The sequence below is a fragment of the Astatotilapia calliptera genome, chromosome 17, assembly GCF_900246225.1.
Source record: "Astatotilapia calliptera chromosome 17, fAstCal1.2, whole genome shotgun sequence".
Classification (NCBI taxonomy): domain Eukaryota; kingdom Metazoa; phylum Chordata; class Actinopteri; order Cichliformes; family Cichlidae; genus Astatotilapia; species Astatotilapia calliptera.
The window spans coordinates 25260000-25282842 of record NC_039318.1 but is presented as its reverse complement, the minus strand read 5'-3'; the positions used below and the strand labels follow the sequence as shown (position 1 = coordinate 25282842).

General features: G+C 38.4%; 2 protein-coding genes across 17 annotated transcripts in view; one reads left to right on the top strand and one right to left on the bottom strand.

Moving 5' to 3' along the window:
* mybpc1 (myosin binding protein C1) overlaps nt 1-22843 on the bottom strand; it is a 35862-nt gene that overhangs the window by 11143 nt on the left and 1876 nt on the right. For 2 of the 16 annotated variants that reach the window (XM_026147570.1, XM_026147576.1), the window contains exons 2-22: nt 19166-19189; nt 16610-16681; nt 14913-15128; nt 13884-13931; nt 11294-11335; nt 10876-10917; nt 10098-10208; nt 9083-9231; nt 8884-9001; nt 8744-8795; nt 8036-8092; nt 6312-6320; nt 3978-4144; nt 3717-3849; nt 2455-2463; nt 2068-2192; nt 1870-1975; nt 695-861; nt 431-596; nt 245-351; nt 11-147 (exon numbers count right to left, since the gene is read on the bottom strand). In XM_026147570.1, the coding sequence (XP_026003355.1) occupies nt 11-147; nt 245-351; nt 431-596; nt 695-861; nt 1870-1975; nt 2068-2192; nt 2455-2463; nt 3717-3849; nt 3978-4144; nt 6312-6320; nt 8036-8092; nt 8744-8795; nt 8884-9001; nt 9083-9231; nt 10098-10208; nt 10876-10917; nt 11294-11335; nt 13884-13931; nt 14913-15128; nt 16610-16681; nt 19166-19189 (2057 nt within the window). Of the gene's footprint in view, nt 1-10; nt 148-244; nt 352-430; nt 597-694; nt 862-1869; nt 1976-2067; nt 2193-2454; nt 2464-3716; nt 3850-3977; nt 4145-6311; nt 6321-8035; nt 8093-8743; nt 8796-8883; nt 9002-9082; nt 9232-10097; nt 10209-10875; nt 10918-11293; nt 11336-13883; nt 13932-14912; nt 15129-16450; nt 16464-16609; nt 16682-19165; nt 19190-22843 lie in introns of those variants that run through there. The other 14 variants (XM_026147571.1, XM_026147573.1, XM_026147577.1 and 11 more) reach the window with 14 other exon arrangements.
* The window catches only part of atp6v1e1b (ATPase H+ transporting V1 subunit E1b), a 36341-nt gene continuing 34610 nt past the window's right edge, over nt 21113-22843 (top strand). Inside the window, exon 1 of the mRNA XM_026147595.1 lies at nt 21113-21214. The gene's annotated coding sequence lies outside the window, so the exon portion shown is untranslated. The remainder of the gene's footprint in view (nt 21215-22843) is intronic.

Here is a 22843-nt window from a genome sequence, read left to right as displayed (position 1 = left end):
AGGTTCTCACCCTTTCACCCTTCATCCACACCACTCTGGGTGCTGGTTCTCCACTGATTGGGATTTCTAAGCGGAGTTTATTTCCTGCCACGACAGTTACAGTGTTGTCTGGGAAGTTCAAGCTGTCCAAGAGTACCCTCGGAGGGTCTGCAGAAAATCAAACGAGGTCATTAGAAAGAGAGAAAGCATAAAGAACAATAAGGAGAAAAAAAAGCTCTTGTCCAGTGAAGCTTCGTTTTTGTACCAATGATGTGGATTTTGGCAGAAAGGCTCTGTGAATACCCCTCAGGTACAAAAGTGTAATCTCCTGCATCGTGAAGGGAGCTGGCTGCAATTTCAAGTCGGTGGACTCTGAAAAAACAGAAATGTGTGAGACAAACGTTTAATAAAAACAGCTTTGATTGAATAGAGTTCCATAGCAAGGTCATACTTATTTCTGTGTATGATGTTGAGGCGATCGCTAGGTTGGATCAGCTGTCCGTTCCTGTACCAGCGGCCTGGGACATTTCCTGGGTAAATCTCACAGTGCAACTTGATGGGCTGACCCAGCAACACCGTCATGTCCTGCAGGTCCTGGTACACCTTCAGTGGTTTCACTAAATAAAGTATAGAGGAAGGCCAGGATATAAGCTGTTTCTTTAAGAAAGCATGCAACCAGTAGTAAGAATTTAAATACAGAGAAGATGCTTCATACAGTCAACTTGTATATGAGCCTCAGAGGTGCCACCAGAGGCCATGATGGAGTATGTCCCAGTATCGTCTCGTGAGGCGTCATCAATCACCAAAAAGTGTTTAGTTCCCTCACACTTAACTCGATATCTCGATCGCACCCCTGTTGGAACCTCAACACCATTCTTCAACCTGAAAGAGCATTTGAAATGGTCACACACCGACAAATAAGCAGTGAACAATTTACAAGTGCTGAACATGATGGTGAAGATTTGATCACTTGATGTTTCCTGAAACACTGGATGAGAAAAAGAGGCAACTTCTGAAGGAGCTATTAGATTTTAGCACATCCCAAAGATTCTGAGTGGGGTTAGGGTCTGTCTTATGTCTCGTGTTCTCCGAACCACTCTTTCACAATCTGAGCCTGAGTTCTCTTTACATCGCACAAGTGGAAATGCTCTTACTTTCACAATTAAAAGGAGCTGTGAGTGCTACAGTTGATGGATTACACCGCACACTTATATAATCTCTGATCATGATCATTTAATATCTTTTTCATGACTGCATTCCTTCCACAGAGAGGATTCCTTCCGGGTTTTAATAATGGTTGGACAGTTCTTCACACAGTTTTAGTAGTTTTATTCATTTCCATAGAGGTTTTCTTTTCTTGGTGCGGGGCAATAACCCGACACTTCTGAAATGGAAATTACTCACTGGATCAGCTGCCCTTCCTGACACACTCCCAGAGGGATTTGTGTCTTCCTCCAGGACTGAAACAGGCATCTCTTGTTTGTTAGGCAAAACCACCACATTAGGGAACCACTTACTCAATGCATTAGTAAGTGTTACCGTAAATAACACGTTGCTAGCCAAGGCCGATTTATGACTGCAGTAATTATCTCTTCTAATAAAATAATAGTTATGCCAGCTAAGTTAAGTCAGGCGGTGACTTTGTTTTGGCCAGACAGTATATCGTGTCTGATTACTGAGCTCTTTCAAATGTCTATTTTTTGTAATACAAACACTTTTTTAGGTTGAAATCATATTTTACCATACACATAGTTTGAGTAACAAAGCAAACCTTAAGGAGCTTTTAGTTTGAACTTTTTAATGATTTTCTTGTTTGTTTATAGCACAAGTCGCATTCATGTGTTATTATGTTAGTCATAGCATGTTTAAATCCTTCATTTTCAGTCTTACCATTTGACTTGAGCACCTTCCTCTGAAACTTCACACTCTAGCTCAATCCTCTCGTTCACTGTGGTCTTCACAGGCTCAATACCTTTAACTATCTTAACTGGTAACTCTGTTGGACAAGAGGGAAGAAAACTAAATGATTGGCTCCTTAAGCCAACAATTCTTAGTGGCTGTTTTAAAAAGATCAATTAATCACGTTACCTTTGACAAAAAGCTCTGTGCTACATTTCTCATCTCCTGCGACAACCGAATAGGCTGCGTCATCATTGGCGGAGCAGTTGTTGATGACCATAATCCTTTGTGTGCCCTTATGCTCAAAAATATACCTAAACAGGAAGAACGTTAATTAGGTCGCTCATCATACAGTGGTCCCAAGATAGGAATGCATATGATTTCAAATTGGTGATTACAGAGAATAAACACTATTAGGAAAATCAAATGTACAGTAGCTGCAAAATTTAATTGTGATCTTTCAGTCAACATGCTTTAAAAATGCTGCACACAGCCAGAAGTGAAAATACATACAGAAAGGTGAGGCTCACAACAAAACTGTGACATGGAGAAGGGAGAGTGGATGAATGGACTTACTTCCTTTGACTTAAGGTCACCAGTGGAGCCAGAATGGGGCCGGAGCACAGGAAGTGCAGAGCAAGTGATTATGGTAGACAGGAAGGAGCACCATGATATGACAGACAAACAACAAACACAAAGAAACATCATGCCTGGAGGGGTACAGCAACAATGTTACAAGAAAGAGGAGCAAATGGGAGAAAGTCTTTAGAGAAGGGAGACCTGGAGACCAAACCCAGAAAACAGCAATATCCTCCCAGATGGCTTTAACGCTGGATGACTTTGAACAGAATTAGCTTAATACTGCTTATCTATAGAGAATCTATAATCTCAAGAGGCCTTGTCTTTTGAATAAAAATATGCATGTCTTTATCCAGTTACATGCCATTTTTAGGCTGATATCATGAAATAAAAGAAAAATTCAGCCTCTTCTTCTGTCTCTTTACTGTGCTTTGAAATCAAACAAAAATATCTAGTGTGGCAAAAACATTGCTCTGACTCTGCTGTTAATGCGCTGTTGCGAGATACGTTATATGATATAGCCTGTTAAAAGAATGAAACCAGTACAAACATATTTTTGTGCACTGGAGGAATCTGAAAAAACTCCTCTATCCTTTCAAAAACATTATAGTTGGAAAAACAAATCTATTCAGCCCTAATATGAAGAATCTTGTCGAAAAAGATGATTTTTGGTAATACTTTGTGATCCAGTATCTATTAAAACTGTTCCAAAGCCAGACTTTGTTAAAGACCTGTGAAGGAGGTACCACATTTTTCCTGTATAGAGGAGGACATATACAGCAATTAATGGCAGTTACAGACAGCATATGAAATCATACTCTACATGTACACCCAAATGTAGCTCTGAATTCTTAAAAATGCTAACATGTTTGTTTGATATTCAAGCCACATTAGAGTTGAGACTGTTACAGTGTGCTGGAGGTCAGCTGGCAATGGTTCACAGTGCAGTGGACTAAACTGGCTGCAGATATGTTGCATTGTTATATTTCAAGATGTCTTACTATGCCACTGTTGACTGTTGATTTGTTTCTTTTGGGGGTATTTGTACCAGTGTTTGTGTGGAGTAATGTGCAATGAAACATGTGAACCATTGTGCTTTAGGCTGGTGACAGAATGAAAACATTTACCAGAGGACTGGTAAAGGAAGGAATTGTCACAAATAAAGTGCATTTCTTAATACATAAAATGCACTTTATTTGCGCAGTGCTGAACCCAAGAAGACAAAGAACTGATCAATAAGGGAAAAGGTCGTTACATACTTGGGCGAGGGCCTGATTTCCTGTCCATTCTTGTACCACTTCAGTTCAATTGTCGGGTCAGCCAGGTCCACCACTAAGCGGATCTTTCCACCTTTATCCACCTGATATGCAGGGTCCAGCTTCTTTGCAAAAGCTTTGAAAAGACAAAACTAAAGTCACAGCAGGATAAAAAAAACAAAAAAACAAAAACCACCACAAAGACCTTAATGTCTGAAAAGAGATAAATATTAATATGCATCAGCTGAGCACTGATTTATCTACCTTCCAGCTTCTTCTCCTCTTTAGGCATCTTTTTCAGCCTCTTCAGCAGACCCCTCAGGTCTGTGATGCCGTACATAAAGGCAATCTTTTCATACTGATCTGGCCGGGCGTTCTTCAGGATCTCCCACACATCCACCTCTGGAGTGTCATCCTGCTGTTTGTGCTCCCTAGCGGTGCCGAATATGAAGGAACGATGTGAGGGCAGGATTTATTGGCTGGTGTTTGCAACGTGTCCTGAGGAATCACTCAATGACCTCATACTGATGTAGTCAGGAGATTTAATTAAATATAGCAGTCACTGTGAGGTTTTCCTCCTGTTTCTGGTTTAAGCATGCTACAGTATTTCTCTGCAGAGCATTCTTCAGGACATGTCACACAAAAGGATGGGCATGGTGAGCTGTCTAGTTGTGTGCTCACATTGGCTCTGAAGTTACTTGTTAACAGGGTAGCAGCGCAGTTAATACAAAACAGTGGTGCTCTTTAACTTGTGGAAGGTCTGTGTGTTTTTCATGTGTCTAACCATTTTAGAATTAATCAAGACAGAACCTTGAAACACAAATACAGATCACAGATAACTACAACTACAGATAACCATCTGGATCATAATAATAATCCTAATATCAGGGTGGCCTGCCTTAAGAGCTGGGACACAGACCAGTAGCTCCAACACTCCTGGCTTGAGCCTAGCTGGGAGCCTCTGTTGCACGTCTCTTTCTCTTGTTTTAGTTATACCCAGCTTATATATTTGTCTTCATTTTTTTCATCTATACATTGTTTTATTTGGCCAGTTTGGGGGGTAGAAGCAATGGTGATGTCTGCTTTCTTTTGAATATAGTTCTCAAACCACTAAAAGCTGTGCAACATCTGTTTATAGCAATTGTGACACAGAAAACCACAAACCTAGTTGTGAGCAATTTAATGCAGAGACTTTTTTCTTTCTACTGTCTGCATCTGCAGACAAAAGGCTAAACAGGATTGTAGCTCAGCTGGACGGAACTCCATTGTCTTTTATATTATATCATCAAAAAGCCTTTTGTCGATGGACACTTTCTCCTGCAAAGGGATTTGGTTGAATTGTTCCTGGATGAAACAGTGTTATTTGTTTCTGCGTCTCTAGTAATTTTCTGCAGTCATTAAATCATCATTAGATCACTAATTTTAATGACTGAGGGTTGTTTCATGGTGCAAAAAACAGATATTTACATATTGTAGTTGTCAGTTAATTACATTAATATTCAGGTACATTATTTTATACCTAAGCTAGCTAAGACTTGAAAAGAGCTCCTTGTTGCGAGCCAGCTTGCCCCCAAAGGTTTTAACTGTCTTGAATAAAATGCAAATAAAAAACTAATAAGGCTTTCTAACTTGCTTTCATAGTTTATAGCATGCTTTGAAGGATGAAGATGAACAATTAAATAAGGATTAAAGAGGAGGCTTCTTTAAACAGTAAGGGGAGGAGTTCTTTTTATCAGGGTTAAAACACAAGAACAGTTATAGATCAATCAGGTGGAAGGGTTTTTTTTTCTTTGAGAGATGCTAGCTTATTGAATGCTTAACAGCTTTGTGCGATTTGTCTATATGAAGGATGCATGCATTTAAGGGAAACCTGCAACAAAGATTGTCATATAGCTCTTGACATGGCCCATCCCTTTGTTTGCTGGTCGGTTGGTTTAATCACATCACAGATGCTCCGACAATGTTAGACGATGGCAGAAGGAGTGTTAGAGTTACGGGATTAAGGTTAATAAACATGTCGTCCTGGACATGAGTGTATTTATTAGTTTTAAATAGTGAACATTCAATAAGCCTTGTCTTTCATTGACATTTTTCCCAAATGTCTGAAAGCTTGGGGCTGAATTGAGTAAAATACTATCATATTCTCTACATGTGTTTCTCATTCGTTTATTTTCAAGCAATTATGAAGACGCTGAAATAAACACAGTGGTGCTTGCCTTATATTTCTAGACTGAAATAAACGACAATGTAGTGATAACACTATTTTACAGCATCATTTCTCCATGGCCCACTTGCACTTCATTAATGATCCAAAATGGCACTCTTTGCCTCATAAAGATGTGACTTGATTTCACAGCTTGATGAAGACAAGTCACCTCAGTGTCAATGCTGCAAGACGCATTTCCATCATTGCTGAGTGCTGGTGGGGCATTTAGGAATGTTGCCTTCAAATGAAGTGTTACCGTACTACAGGAGGCCAACACTCTTGCTCGTCCAATACCTAGAGCTACGTTTCATGCTGGGGACTCTACAGGATTACAGTACTCACCCGCAGTAAGGTCTAATCATTTTAATACCTATGGTTTTCGTTCTACTAACCTCTGATTTCTGAATGTATAGGGGAGAAGAAGAGACAAGCCCAAAATAAATATATAATTTTGTCAGTGAGCAGGGTCACTGACTAGGTCTTGTACTCACACGCTGCAATGTATTTCAAAAATGCATCATGGTGTTTATTTTGAACCACTGGAGTAGCTTTTGCTATTGCACAGAGGTTTTCAAGCTGTAAGGCACACCTCCCACTGGAGAAGGTGCACTTTGGCACCAGGTTACTGTGACTAAATTACTGTGTTATAGTTTCCACATATGCTTGGGTACAAGTGACCAAACTTTTGTGTATGCAGTGCTCTGTGAGAACCTCTGTAAACCATTCTCTAATGTCGACTAAACATCTACGTTGGTTTTTGATGACCAAGATAATAGATAACTAAAGTAAGATAACTAAATAATAATAATAATAATAATGAAAAAGACATTTTAATGGATTAAAAGCTCTTGTTTTGAATGGCAAATAGTTCTGTAAATCTGGAAAGTTAACTCCAATAACATGCTTTACTTTTTCAGAGAGATATAAGAAAGGTCTGATAGTAAATTTTAAAATGTCCAATGTAGGAGAAACATCTGTCATTTATTGATTTACGGTGCTTAACAAACTTATTAGGCCACCATCCAGCACAAGGTTTATGTGATGGCTGCCTTAAATTAACAGTATTGGTATTTACCATATGTATTTGTTATGGGTCTGTAATGGTCAATCCACTAATATATGCAAACTCTTAATTTGAAATATTTTTAATACTGATATATGACTATTATTTGTATCCATCATTTTCCAAATTTGCAGTTTTATATATATGGCAATAAGCAAATAAATATATATTAAAACACAATATTATTTGTCATTAAGATGCCAAAGTACAGTTAAATTTACATGCATTTCTGAACATAAAATTAATTTTGAACATTAATTTCTGAAGTCCAGCTCGAATTTGGGTAGAAAAATATAAATTCCTAGTTAAAAGTTTTTTTATTTGTCTAAAAAAATAATAACATAATTTTACATTTTAAAAGAATTTTTGAAAGAATTCTAAAATATTTGTGGTCTTTGTGGCCTTTTTAAAGGACTTTATGTAGCTATCTCATCCATTTAAATATGTTTGCATTTTAGCATTTTTAGCATTTTACTGCAATTTACTGATAAAGAAATGTTTTGCTCACTGGTTAAATCTTACTAATTGTGTTAATAAAATAAAAAGTTATGCTTCAGTTCTTTTAGTTAAATTCTTAATTAATTTGTTTGTATGTTGATTAGCTTCCATACAGTCTACAGACACACTTTGGTGAATAAACTTGCTACTGTTGGCTAAAAACTTAGCTAACTAAGCTAATCTTTCCGACCAAATATGATAATTTTTAGGTGCAAAAAGCAAGACCACAAGGTTCATGATGCTAAACGGACAGTAACGATGTCCATCTTTTATTACATGTTATACAATATTGAAAATATTGTAGTGTTTTAGTATGAAGATGAAAAGTGGGGACAGCTAAATTTGTCTAGGAGAGGGGCCCGCGGACTTTGAAAACCCCTGTTATAGCTTCTTTGATGATCTGAAGAAATGTGCTTTCCACTCATACAGTAACTGTGTACAAATTAAATTTACAAACGATGTGAAAGAAGAAGAGAAAAAAAGTAGATCCAGAAAAGGGGCCTAAAAAATACTAAAAAGAACAAAATCCACTCAGGATTAGGATGTGACTCTCACCTATGTTTTAGAAGACCACTAAAGTCAAGCTCTCCTGCATCTTCTTGTCTTTCACTGCTGTTGTTAACAAGGAGAGATTAATAGAGATTTAATCAGAACTGAAAAAGCTAGAAGCACTAAAAACAACGGTAAAAGAGCATCACAAAGCAAAAGCTCTGATCTCAATCGATACATTAGCTCCAAGCTAACTCACGATTGGTGCTTACACAGAGACCTTTTTGTGTCTTTTCCCAGATAAAAGCTTGAAACAAGGTGATTTGTGTAAAACACATCCAGAGCTGTCCCGGGCAACATTGCCACAATGTTGAAGTACAACATTGTGATTATGCAATGCAACAGGGATGCTTTGAGTTGCTTTCCAGTCACATTGTTTGGAGGAAGAATCAATGTGCAAGAGTTGGCCTTTAATTACACAGTGAGTGAACTGGTTGATTTGTAATTACCTTGCAGAAAGGTAAATGACATTATTACAACCATCTTGTCACGCTTACATCTCATACAGAGACATTACTTGATGGAGAGGTGTTCAGTGTGCCTAAATGAATGGCACTTTTTCTTATCTTCATTTTTTCAGGTGTCTTTATTAGTATGTATAGAATATTAGAGATCCTATAATAGAACAATGCTTTGTTTTGAAAAGAAAACATAGAAATTCTGTCAAATTCCATAAGGGTCCTGCTGACTCATTCATAAAGGTCTTTTTATTACCTTCTCTTGAAAGCGGATCGAATGTCAATATTCTGTGAGCCCGTTTCAGCTTCTATAAAACAGTATCAGCACATAGTATGCAATTTTTATGTTTGTGGCGGATTTTTTTTGTTCTAAAGTATTTTAACAATGTGACAAACCTTTAACTTCCAAGTCAAAGGAACAGCTATCAAACTTGTCCTTGTAGTTGACCTCGCACCTGTAGTTCCCAGCATAGTTATCTTTGGCCTTGATGATGTGCATCTCAAATGTGTGGACCTGATAAAAGTTTGTATAAGAGTAACGTTATCACAAAATTTGCTTACATACCTTCTAAAGAAGGTGAGGGTACATGGATACCTTTGTGAGTCGGTCAAAGGTCTCTTTTAGCTGTAGATGTTTTCCTGTCTTGCTGGCCAGATCCATCCATTTCCCTTTAAACCACTTGATAGTTGGTTTGCGCAGAAGATCTTTGGCCTCCACTTTGGCAACAAAGGTGATGTCACCACCTTTGGACAGAAAAATTTGATATGATTAAAGAGAAAGTGTAATTGGGTACCAGTGAAGACTAACATAAAAAAAAGCATGCATTCATATATTGTATACAAATACAGATGCAGAGACTGTTTTAACTTAGATATCAGTGTCACAGTGAAAAGTACACAGCATATTTTTGCTTCTTTTAGAAAAAAGTCTCCTTTCATCTAACTGTTGAAGTTGATGTGTTGCAGTGGTCTCTATGTGTGAGTACATTTCATTAATGGATGCATTTTTAAAGGAAAGCTTAAATGAAGGCAAGCTATTGTTAATTGGTGTATACAGTATTTTTAAACATGTACCGGTACATTGATTAAAAAATGTGTACTGGGGCTATTGGTGTAACAGTAAAATGATAAACGAAAAATCAATTAACATATTTGTTAACACTCTGTCGGGAGCTCTGGTTGCTGGGCGTGTGCGTTTTCCACGAAAATGGCAATTCACTGCTGCAATTTTCTAGCAGTCACCAAAGCAATCACAAGGACATTTTTGGTTCACCATCCTCTTTGCAGCCAGTTTCACCCAGCAACCACTCGCTGTACAGTTGGAGCATATAAATTTTTCATGTGAGACCGGAAGTTGCAACCAGTTTCAGGCCTGAGGAACTGAGGGATAAGAACATTTCCAGCTTAGTGGTGTCTCTACTTATGCTTATAAGTCAAAGTTAGCATCACCAGCAGTGATCTGAAATAAGGCTGAAATAAAGAAAGATATCTTGGCTCTTCTAAATCCTATGCCTACTGCAATCTGTCAGATGGATACAGTTTTCCTTTTTTGCAGGTTTCCCTTTGAAGTCCCTCCTCAGATCTTCTTTCTTCTTCATTCTATTACTCACCAACAGTGACAGCACCACTCAGGGGTCTCTCAATCAGCAGGGTGGAGAGCGGTGGGTTGTCAACGAGCTTGTCCAGTTCGTCTGGTGCCTGACCCTCTCCCAGAGACCACACTGGTCAGTGAGGAAAAAGATCACCTACGTGAAACACAGCTCTCCTCTGCCACAGGCTACAAATAGTACAGTAAGGAGTCGTAGCACCCACCTTTTACTTCTCATCTGAAATTTTTACTTTTACCAGTCCAGAGGTACAAAGACAGACAGAAAGACTAACAGACACACATGACTTCCAGCACTCACACCTCACACAGCAGCAGGATCTCAGCTTGCAACATGGAAAGCATGAAAGATATGCAAATAGAACAAGCAGCACCTAACTTTTTATTATTATTATTATTATTATTAAAGAAAAACTGGGTTTATAAATTCTTAATTGTCTGGATACTGCAGTCTTCTTTGGATCCTGGAGGTATGAATGAAGATAATGCTGTTGCCATATGATTGTGATTCACCTCTGTTGGGCACTGTGTTAATACTTTACGAAACTTCACCATGGACAAAATCTTGTTAGCTTTTCTGTGATAATTTTAAACCTTCTAAATGAAAATGAAAAAGATTTATTTCTCTGAAGCCCACTTTATGTCCTTTATGATTATGTGAAGACACAAAGAGTTGGGGAGACTTCAATAAAACAATCTTTTTCACGTTTCGCGCAATATTCTTGAAACAAATAAAACCGAACAAAGTTTCTCTAGAAGTGTAAGGGCTACCACTTTATTACCTGAGTCCTTTCTCCCCATGGCTGGCACAGGGACGCTATCATCTAAACAAAGACAGAGAGAAATTTACAGCATATTGTAAGAAATAGTACTGTAAAGTCCACTGAAGCAAGCACACACTCAGAAAACGATGACAAGCAGTTAAAGGTATGCAAGCAGTGAGGAATTCTGAAAGGTCAGAGTTTAAAGGTCAGAGTGCTTCTTTTTGGTTTTTTGTTTCAAACTATATTGTGAACGCTGTTTGAAATTTTCGTTAGCAAGGGAGTTTTGAATATTTTGACTTTCTTCTGCTAAAAGGCTAACTTCCAAACACACAAAATACCTAGAGATAAACATGTCTCCAACATGTTTTCCACACTCAGCCACTGAATCATTTAAAATAAGCTTCTTGGTCAAAGATCTAAAATGGTGGGATCTTACTAGGCAGCTCAACTGAGAGTTTCTTGGTTGAACTGGCATCCTCTGTGGAAAAAAAAACAGAGTTATAATCGAAATTAATCACTATAAATATAACTACTGCCGGTAGTTTGATGATTATTGTGGCTACAACAGTGTGGGTTGGACATTCAAAGGTTTAGGGAAGCTGTTTTTCTCTTTTATTTAGAAGTTAACCAAAATGTTCCAAACTAACTGACCAACACTAATACTGACACAGAAAACAAAAGCTTCAAAAAGAATACGTAGATGTAATGTTTCAAATTACATAACATGATGTAATTTGCATTAGTGTCCTTCTTCCAGCAAAAACAAACTCCAAACATACACTATATTGCCAAAAGCATTTCCTCACCTATCCAAGTCATTGAATTCAGGTGTTCCAATCAGTTTTATGGCCACGGGTCTATAAAATCAAGCACCTAGGCATGCAGACTACTTCTGCAAACATGTAAGCTCTCAGGAGCTCAGTGAATTCCAGCATGGTACCATGATAGGATGCCACCTGTGCAACAAGTCCAGTTGGGAAATTTCCTCACTACTAAATATATCACAGTCAACTGTTAGTGGTAGGTCGCCAACTTTCTGCAGAGCCAGTTGCTACAGATCTCCTAACTTAATGTGGCCTTCAGATTAGGTCATGATGAGTGCCTAGAGAGCTTAATGAGAGGGGTTTCCATGGCGAGCAGCTGCATGAAAGCCGTTCATCACAATGTAAAGCGTCAGATGCAGTGGTGCAAGCGCACAAATGCACTTCAGAAATTTCCATAAATGCACTCCTAAACCAAATGTATATATAATATATATTAAACCCTATGGATTAAAAATTGGATCTCACTCAAGTTCATATGCTTGTGAAGGAAAAAGAGCAGATACTTTTCGCAATAAAGTGAAGCAGGAGCACTGGAAGAGGCGTCGAGGGAAAAAAAAGGGAAAAGTAGCAATTTTAAAATTTTGCTCATTAGGTGTAGAACTTTTTGATTGCACCTTTTATAACTAATATGTTGTTAACAGAGATGACACACTGCCTGGGGAAATGTATCTCATTCATTTGACATAGAAATACGAAATATGCTTTTTTAGTATTGCAGAAATCGCAGGTTGAGTGTTTGCACAGCTCCTTTTAACCCGAATCGTATGTTCACATAAATAAAACTGATATCAGGATCATAACTAACTGAAAACATAATAAAGAAAAATGAAGAAAAAAAAATAAAAACAAAAAAACCCCAGTAGCCTATACACATCTGTATATGTGATATAATTATGACAGCTGAATTAACACTTGAAGACATAAGTGGCATGCACATTTGTATTGCATGTGCAGTGATTTATACAGTGATTTATTTGGTGTATATTTTGCATGATACATGCATATAAAATATCATTACCACATCCATCTTTAGTTATCTTAGAGAAATAAAGGTTGAAGTGCAGGTAGAAATTATGCAGTGCAAGTTTGCAAGTAGAAATCACACATTTTCTACATGTATGTCAACAAGCATAGACATACATCTGAAGTTTACAGATGTGACACATCAGTATTAAATATTTACATCATTTAGATTGTAAAGGGTACTTTTGTCAATGCCTAAACCAGACTTAAAAATGTGTGTACTTATAAAGCCGTAAAGCACATTAGACACCAGAGAATTACAGTTTTGGTCAAACAACCATTATAGGCAAGAACATCCTAGTAATTTAGGATATTTAATGATTTTTTTGAAAAACCTTTCCAGGGGTGGGATGATTATACAGAATACATCTATGTTGAATTAAAAAGAGAAGAACAGGGTGCACAAGTTTGAATTTATTTGTGAATTTTTCTAGTACACATGGGGTCAATTGCAGAGCCACAACTCAAATTGGGATCATAAACAATTGCAGATTGCCAGTCGAACTCGTATATTGCAAAAAGTCTGTGGAATAATGAAGAAAGACTACTTCCAAATTCTTCAACTTCACTTCACTTGATCACAATTGGCTACTGAAATGGGGCAATAATCCCAAACACACATAAAAACTGGTTTTGAAATGGATAAAGTTATCTAGCTATAAGCTTCTGGAATGGCCTTCCCAAAGCCATGACCTCAACCCTATTAAAGGTTTGTGAACTATGCTTAAAAACAATCAACTAGCAATTCTGCCAAGAAAAGTAGTCAAATATTCAAATTGAATTAAGCCAGAAAGGGACATATGTATATATTTTAGCTTGTTTTTTTTGTTTTACCCTGTGTGGATACGATTAAATCAAAATTAAATTCAACCTTTTGTAACTAATTATTGTTTTTTTTAAAGTCATTAAAACATTAAAATCCCAAAATGACCAAGATATCCATGCCCATGATGAGTGTATGTAAACTCCTGACCACCACTGTAGGAAGATTTTATTATTTCACTTTGTAGTTCTTAATTTCCTTCCTGTACAGGAGCAATAATTAAACTACCTAACACTGCTATTCCTTCAACCATCTTGCTAAAGTGCTTGAAATATTTTGGGAGCACTTACTATGATTAATTCGATTGCTTTATGGCAACCATAAGGAACTTGAAAAGGTCTGTTATTGGTACCAACCTGGTTGAGGTGTTGGGGATGAGGTAGTGGCTGCAGGTTTAGCATCATCTGGAATAAAGGTTGTCATTGACAAATAGACCCACTTATCAAAAGACTCAAGGTCAATCACTGGCAGGTCAACTTTGACATAAAAGCACGAGGCCAAGAAGGCCAATGACCACATGCGAGACAACTGTGTCATGCAATTCTTGGACATGAATGAAAAAGTTGTTTGATGGATTGGTTTGTGCACAACAAAACCCCCTAACTGCTGTACTGTAGAGTGAAACAGTGTGAGGTCATAGCTGTGTGTGTATTGCCGTATGATTCTTAGTCTGGCGTAACAAAAGCACAAGCAGACTAGCGTCAAAGTGTGTGTACACACACACACACACACACACACAAACAGGTATATCAGATAAAATTCAGCCTCAAAGCAGCACATAGTGGTAAAAAAAAGCTCATGGCTAAGCCAAGTAGCTCCATCTTTCCTCTACATAAAGAAAAATAATCCAAGGAAAGCGGCCTGTTTGTCAGTACTTTGATGTTCGCATGTTTTTGCCTTGTTGTTTCTGGATTATAAAGAACTAAGTTTGATGATTCACCTTGCAAATAAACTGCATCACTTTCATTTTGCCATTTCTCAACCTAATCAGTACTTTATCTTTTTATATAACTCTTTGGATCTGAAAACTCATAAATTTTGTTGTTGTTTTTTCTTTGAAGTCTGCATGCAATCAAAGTTAGGGTTGCACTGTTTAGTAAACAAGTGAGAAGTCAGTGCATGATGCCAATCAGTGAAGTTCAATGTTGACTTAGCAAAGTAATCTATTATCTTTTTGTTGATAGTAAAAATATTTTTGAAGTTATGTAAAAAGAAAAAGAAACTTGTCTTAAAGGTTGCTTTTGCCATGCTGCAGTGCAGTTGTAATGTGCAACTGAAAAGACTATTTCAATGCTCAGTGTGTTTGCTTTGATCAGCAAGAGGGGTAAAACATGCACTTTCACTGAGAGACATGGGATTGTTTCATATTAAAGAAGCATACTTACCAGGTGGTGGGGGAGAGCAAGTGCCCTCTTCCTTTAAAGTAGAGTTAGCAGACTCTGCTTGCTCTTTTACCCCAACCCCACCAGGCTGTGGTTGGATTGAGCCATTCACGGCAGGACACGGCTCCTGAGCCACCACAGCCTGTACTGGCACAGGCTCTGTGGATTCTGGTTTCTTCCCATCAGTCTCTACTGGTTCTTTCCCCTCTGCTACTGCCTCTGTACAGCAGACAAAGCGCCAGGCTGGAGCAGCAAGCATTGAGCACAAACACACGAAGCCTCACAAGACAATGCTTGCTCAAATGAGATGAGTATAAATAGCTAATGACCAGATAGACTGAAATTGACGATATTTGAGGCAGGAAGATGAGTCTAAAGCTTAAGTAATATGTATGATATGTATCTTATACACCTACTGGGATTGTGTATTCGCTGGTCCTTAATAAAGAAAACTACACTATAACAATACTGTATCTAAGTCTGTGACAATATGATAATATTCTTAATATAAGACCTCAGCAAACACTTTCACTTATAAATATGGGTTAGCATAGCAAGATGTTTATTTTGTAAACTGTGGCTCAATTTAGAAGAAAAAGATGACAAAGCAGGGTATGCTTTAGGGTTAGCAGGCCCTTCTCAATCATCCCTCACTTACTTGTTCAGTGTTTAGTTTTTCCTGGTGAGTAGATTTTGTTTTATGCCACTTTTCCCTCAATTAATACAGGATGCTCTATGGCCTGGTATTGTTAGCTCTGTTAATTTAGTTTTATTGTGTAGTCTGGGTAAAATCCCAAACTGCATTAGGTGGTGCTTCATTTTTATAGTATTTGAAGATGAGAAGACAACCAAATGACAGCAAAGATCAACAAAGCAGTTGCATTTTTCTTGAGTATCACTGAAATACTTGCATCTAATATCCATCCATCTACTAGTGTTTGGGTCATATTATTACAAAGGACAAGTGTCAGCCTCATAGTAGTGCTTTAACAGAAATCCCAGGATCACCAGAATCAATAGGATTGTCCTTTTAGCAGAATGAATGTGGCAAGTAATTCAATGCATCACTGAAATATTTCATCTGGAGCTAAAGAAGTGACCTGACAGACTGAAAGAAAACCAGCAGGAATAGAGCAGTGCTTTAAAGTCCACAAATTAATCTCCATTAAAGGAATCTAGTGGTATTCTGGCGTTTTATCAGAAATGTCAGTGAAGAAGCTATCTGGTCATTGCATATCTATACTGTAAAGTGATCAAGGAGGCAGGGATTTACTAACTCAGTAAATCGGGACAGTTGGCCGTTGACTGGAGCCAACAGAGTCAGTAAAGCCCGGGATCTGTAATCCCTCATCGACCTCCTGTTTGATAACATATACAGCTGAGTACAAAAACAGCCACAGCATGACTTAGTAACAGCTCCATGAATCAAGGCACGTGCATCTAGAGCAGTGCAGGCATGTGGATGTGTGCACAGTGAGTGGGGTGGTTTGCTGCAGCTAAACTAATTTCTTGTGTGAACATTGTGTGCTGAGTGATCATACCTCCACAAGAACAGTGCAGTTTCAGGCCTCGCACGGTGAATTAAAAAAAATGAAATTGTGATGGCACACACCAAACGAACACGTGATGTGAGTGTGACCAGCAAAAAGTGCGAAACATTCTGGGGCAAGTGAAGAGGGAGGCATCAGGGTTATACCCACCTGGGGGTGGAGATACCTCCAGGGAAATCTCAGGTGGGGGTGGGGCACCGCTACTTTCTGGGGCAACACTTTCTGAGCATGTGACAAATATAGTTGTGGATGGAACAGCTGCTTTTGATAAGCAATAAAGCTTCAGCATCTGCAGTGCCTCTCTCACTTTCACACACACACACCCAAACAAACAGACACACACTCACACGGACAGAGACACACAGCTATATCCACCCACCTGCCTGCAAGTATGCATACTTTATCACAAAACATCATCATTTTCCAGAACATCCTCCTAGACTCATCAGTAAGCTCTCTGACTGAAAATGTGCTGTTAATATGTCAACACTTGAGGCTGTGCAAAGGTCGTTCATGTTGAAATGCACATTAATACGCATTAATAAACACACCGGTTGGAAGTGTCGTGCTTCGTCAGGCAATGTCGTGCATTCATTATATTCCTCAGTAACTGTTAGATCCTCTCATTTTAGAGAATGCGTGCTCGAAGGGATTACACAGTAAACTGATAGGAATGCACGTTACTGTTACAGCTGTAAAACTGCCGGAACTCTAGCTTTGCCCTGTGCAGCTTCCGCATCTGAACACTAGGATGAGTGTTGGGCTCTGAGACACTATTTTATATTGTGCTACAGTAATGGGATTATATTGACTTAATGATTTTCCTAATTAACAAGCACTATATAAAAGTATTAATTTATTAATGTCTGTTTTTCTTTTTTGCTGTCTTGCGTCTTAGTCAGAGTTCTCATACCAGAGCGTGAAATACTGCCACATTGTAAGAAGCCACTGGTGTCTGGGCTTTGAATTTGGACAGCAGCTGAATGAAGGTTCACAGTGGCAGAAAGCACAAGTTAGTCAACCACTTAAGGGCTCTCATGTTCGCCTCATTTGATGTGACACAAACACTGGTTGCTAGAGAAATGTGTGTTTTCCCTGACTGGTTGGTAAGTGGTTTCTGTAGGTTGCTGGCTGTCACTGGGTATAATCAGTTGCAAAAACTGAGAGAATTGTGACGCCAACTGAAAATGGAGAAGGTTCATAGTAAACTTTGTGGCTCAGCACCACAGCCAACATGTTTCATAAGGCGCAACTTTTACTCTGAAAGGGAACCTTCTTCATTTCCAGTTACCATCACACATACAGCTCAGAGTGTTTGTAGACAAGGCCGTCCTTTCCATTCAAATTACGACCACAATAATATGTTAGCAACCATGGAAAGTGTTACCATGGCAGCAAGCAATAGCAAAATCATACAAATGGAAAACTATGACATGTATGACTCAAATTTAAGTGTTTCACTTCAAATTCAAGTCAACTTCTGTAAATACCAAATACCATTTTTGATGTCCTTTCAGAAGGCACTAGATAAGACAGATGAAAAGTGGTGTTTAGGGACACTAAATAATGCTGGGAAATTTGTGTTGTGAGACAGGATTGTATGACTCAGTCTTTTTATGGATTTTTTTTTACTTAGACCCCACCTGTTTTATAGCTACATGATGACAGTGATCATAACCCTTGCTTTTTTTTGGAGTAAGGTCTGACTATTCTGGGGAGGCCTAGAGGGGTCAGGCCATGTGGATTCTGTTGTAGCGGGATGACCTGGATCTTCTGTTTTTTTATTGATTCTTTTGTGTTGCCTCTATAGAGGACTTCAAGGACAGCCTGACACAAAGTTGGTAGTGAAGAAACTCAATGTGTATTCTTATTAGTAGTATAAGTGGCTGCAAATAAAAGAGTACAGGATGACCAATGTCACACCTGTGACCCGTTTTGCCAATAATCATTATTGAAACAACACCTTGTGCATTTTACTTCTGTGAAAGCGGGCAGTATTTGACATCCTGGTAATCAGAACACGCCAAATGACTAAAAGAGCAGACTCCTTATATTTTCATCTTATTTACATAACTCTCCCTATTTCATATGAAGTGCTGCTATACGTTTTCAATAATGCTGACCTTAGCCTGGTTGTGATGTAGTCTTTTTATTTCTACATGTGTTAAATACAGAAAATTTCCGGGAATAATATTTTACTTGGACCCTAAAAAGCTGAGCTCTCCCGCCACCCGACTGAGCTGGAGCATTAAGATGCTGAAGCTCCAAGGTCGCCGGCAAAAAGCCAATAACACGCCAGCAGCTTGCTCACATGGGATGGCAGAGGCGTCAGCTGAATCAACAGTGAGGGATCAGCTGGCTGACGAGAGGAATGTCAGAGATGCTGACAGCTTGGTCATTGCTACAGAGCTCTGTGAAGCACGGCAGCATATCCATACTGCCGACTATTGGCTCCACATTTACACTCCTATGCGGCAGTGTTTGCACATTCACGCCAGGTTCATTATATTACATGTGTAGACCTGTTCTGCTTTGTGCCTGTACAACAAGTGAAAACAAGGGTTGCTGTTTGATGTCAGCAGTGGTATTTTCTACTGAAATTGCATACCTGTGTAAATTTTGAGCGACTTTTTATAAAAAATTGTGTATTGTGCAACTCTACGCTGCTGGACTGTGAGGTGATAGGATGATAAGATGTGCACTCACCCTCTGGCTGACCATTTGGCTCATCTACAGGAAGAAAAAGAAAATACAACTATGAAACATGACAGCAGAATTACTTGCATTATGACTCTCTTTTTTTCTTAGTTTGAGCACACTGATTTTACGTATTACGTACTTACATATTTCAGATCATTCAAGCAAATTTTAATATTATGCAAAAAGATATCATGATATCATGATTAAATACAAAATTTATGTTTTTAAATGATGGTTTCATTTATTAAGTCAAAAAAAACCTTTCATAACCACACAGGTTCCCCTCTCATTAAATCATAAATTAACTTTGAGCAACCGCATTTTTTGGAAAGCTTAGTTCAATTTTTTAGCTACACCCAAACCTGATAGCTATTAAGTCAAGAAATTACTTAAATAAAAACCTGTCTGACAAAGAGAGGTAGTTTTTTTTTGTTTTGTTTTTTTTAAAAAGCAGCACATCATGCTGGGATCTAAAGAACCTCAAGAGCATATGCAACAGAAGTCATTGACATCTATGAGTCTGGAAAGGGATACAAAGCCATTTCTAAGGCTTTAGGACTATAGTGAACCATAGTGACAGCTGTTACCCACAAACTGAAAACAGCAGGGAACCTTCCCAGAAGTGGCCAGCTGACCAAAATTACTCTAAGAGTGCATCAATGGCTCATTCAGGAAGTCACAAAAGACCCCAGAACAACATCCAAAGAACTGCTGACCTCCCTTGCCTCAGCTAAGGTCAGAGTTCACAATCCAGCACTAAGACAAAGACTGGGCAAAAATTGCATAGCAGAGTTTCAAGGAGATAACCACTGGTGAACAAAAAAATCATAAAGACTCATCTCATATTTGCCAAAAAACATCTCAATGATCCCAAAGACTTTGGGAAAAGTGCGGTTATACCTTTAATAAAACGAATGTCATACCATTGTCAAACACACCTGCCACTTCTCAGTAACTCAAACAAAAAGAAGGTTTTGAAGTGGACTAGTCAAAGTCCTGCATTAAATCATATTGTGATCCTTTGATATTACTTTAAATAGGCTGTTCATGGTGGAAAACCCTCAGGTGTGGCTGAATTAAAACAAATCTGGAAGACGAGTGGGCCAAAATTCTTCCAGTGATGTGAAAGACACTTCAAGTGATCACGAATACAAATGCCCGTTTGGTTTGAATATCCTTTAAAAGAAGAATTTAAAATTTTTTATTTTGTAATTGCAATAATAATACATAATATTGTAATTTGTTTGATTATCTGCAACGTAAGTGTGAGAAAAAAACAGTGTCCAAAAATCTTAGAAATCACAAAAGAGACAAATACTTTTTCACAGCACTGTAGCCAAATTGCACCTCCACAAAACTGTTTCCACAAATAGAGGCTATTGTGAGGAAAAAAAGATATAATGTAGACATTTGAACAAAGACTTGGTAATCCTCTCTCTTCCAATTACACACACCTTTTGTCTCAACTGCCTTCTGCTCACATCGATCATCACTATTTATGAAAACATAAACAGAGCAGTAGCATGGCGACTTCTTACTCTGTAGGCTAACCCCTGCTGCCCTCTTCTGCAGGTACTTTCAGGGTCACAGGCTATCATTTATATCATTTATCATTTTTGACAGGTGGTCTTATCACCGGGGACTGAGGGCTGCTGTCTGCAAATAGCAGCAAGGGCAACTCCAAAGCTTAAACACAAAACCAGTGCAAAGTAAGTAGTCCCAATACACTCCTATGTCAAAATGTTCAACTTTACAGCATTAAAATGCATTTTAAAGACTGGTACTAAAATATTTTTGGCTTTTGTGGATAAAGTCCTCCTTTAAAACAGGTCTGAGAGGGGTGAATTTAATTTTATAACACAACCACATTGAAAATTGAGTAATGGGTGTGGTCATAGTCTGCAAGGCCTCATGCACTACTTCCAGCATTTAAATGGACCTAATCAGTGCTTGTGTGATGTTGGAGCCTCTTGGAGCATTTACCTGGATTATCTGATTGAGATTGTGGTAGGCTGTGAACAACAGACCATCTATGAAGTTTGAGCTTCAGTTTTGGTGAGTATTTTATTAGTCTGTTTCTGAGCACTAATTAGCTAATATCACTCCAAGCGTTGCACCCACATAGTTTATAGGTACCTAATAAATTAGCACTCCGCACTTTCATCCAAGAACATGGCTACTGCCAAAATGCTAACCTCAAAAATGTAAAATGCTAAGTCCAAAACATATGAGTGATGCCATCCTGGTTAAAGCTATCTTTTATACAGTCTAATGCTAGCCAGTAGCATCTGAATGAAGGCAATGCATGCTAAAAACAGACAGAAGTTAGCAAAACAAAGCACATTTAAGTGCAGCATATTGTCATATCTGTAGCTCGAAATGTCATGTCATCAGTTATGCTGTAGAGTTAAAAATATCGTCGGCGCTTGGATGAAGTTGACAGTTAGGGTACATAATGCCCAACATTTCATAGTCTTGTATAGGACCTGGTCCACTACTGTTATGTATTCATAAATTTGTGTATGCTTTTTAACATTATAGGTTTACAAAATTTACATTTTTGCAGCAAAGTACATTGAAATTTACTCCTGCAGAAATCTTTGTCAGATACTTAATGCCCCAAATAATTAATAATAATTATTAAAGTTTATTAGAGGGGTTTTTGGCACTAAAACACCTTGGATTCAAGAAAAATGTGAGATGTGGAGTGTTTAAACCTCTTATTACAGCCATAAAAATGTATATTTAAAAAAAGTGAATTTAGTACTTCATATTCATGACATTAAATGTCAGTGGGTGAACACATGGGAATCCCAAGGGTGGAATATTGTTGAAATGTCTGTATCCCTGTAGAAAAAACTTTCCTTCCTCCGTGTATTGTCCATCTTGTCACTGCCACCTGTTTGAAGCCCATCAGTGAAAACTGTAACCCTAATTCCTTGTGCAGTATGTCTACTGACATATATACATTTTCTTCCGTTGCCACTTAGCTTCTGATATCTCTCCATTTGTAATGATTCCCTCTTAGCGTTCCTTGTCAAAATTAGCCACAGTTCTGTCTCACTCAAAAACAATGTGTTGCTGGCCCGTGTGCCAGAATCCTGCAGGGTCACATCATGTACCCAAGAGCGAGCCTTGCTCTGTCTCATCACCGTAGAGATAATGAGAGTGGAGAAAGGTTTTGTTTTACCTCTGAGGACTCTCAGCGCAGCTGACGGAGCTGCAGGTATTTTCAGCTGTCGCCGCTGCTGGCGTGCAGACAGAAGGGCTCATATGTGTATGTAAGCTAAATGGCCAGAGGCTTCATTTTTCCTAATATAGACCCCTATTGCTCTGATAAGACATTCAAGCTAAAGCTAATACAACCAGACCCTTTCTGGTGATTTAGTTTTTCCATTTACTGCTTTGATAACAACTACACTGAAGGACCCTTTAGGAATCAGCACTTGAGTGGCAGTTAGTTGCTGACAGGTTTCCCCTGTGTATTTCATCATGGGCTTGATTTGCTAGGTGGTATTCAGTAACACAAAGTGTTTGAGGATAAAGCCCAGGGGAGTGTTGGACCTTAGTGACAATAAATATTACGAGGTAAAGACATGGCCTTTACTACCTCTGAAATTTTGTCACAGTTCATGAGGATCGCTGGGCACAGATTTGGAGATTTAATAGGGAGCTGCCTGACCT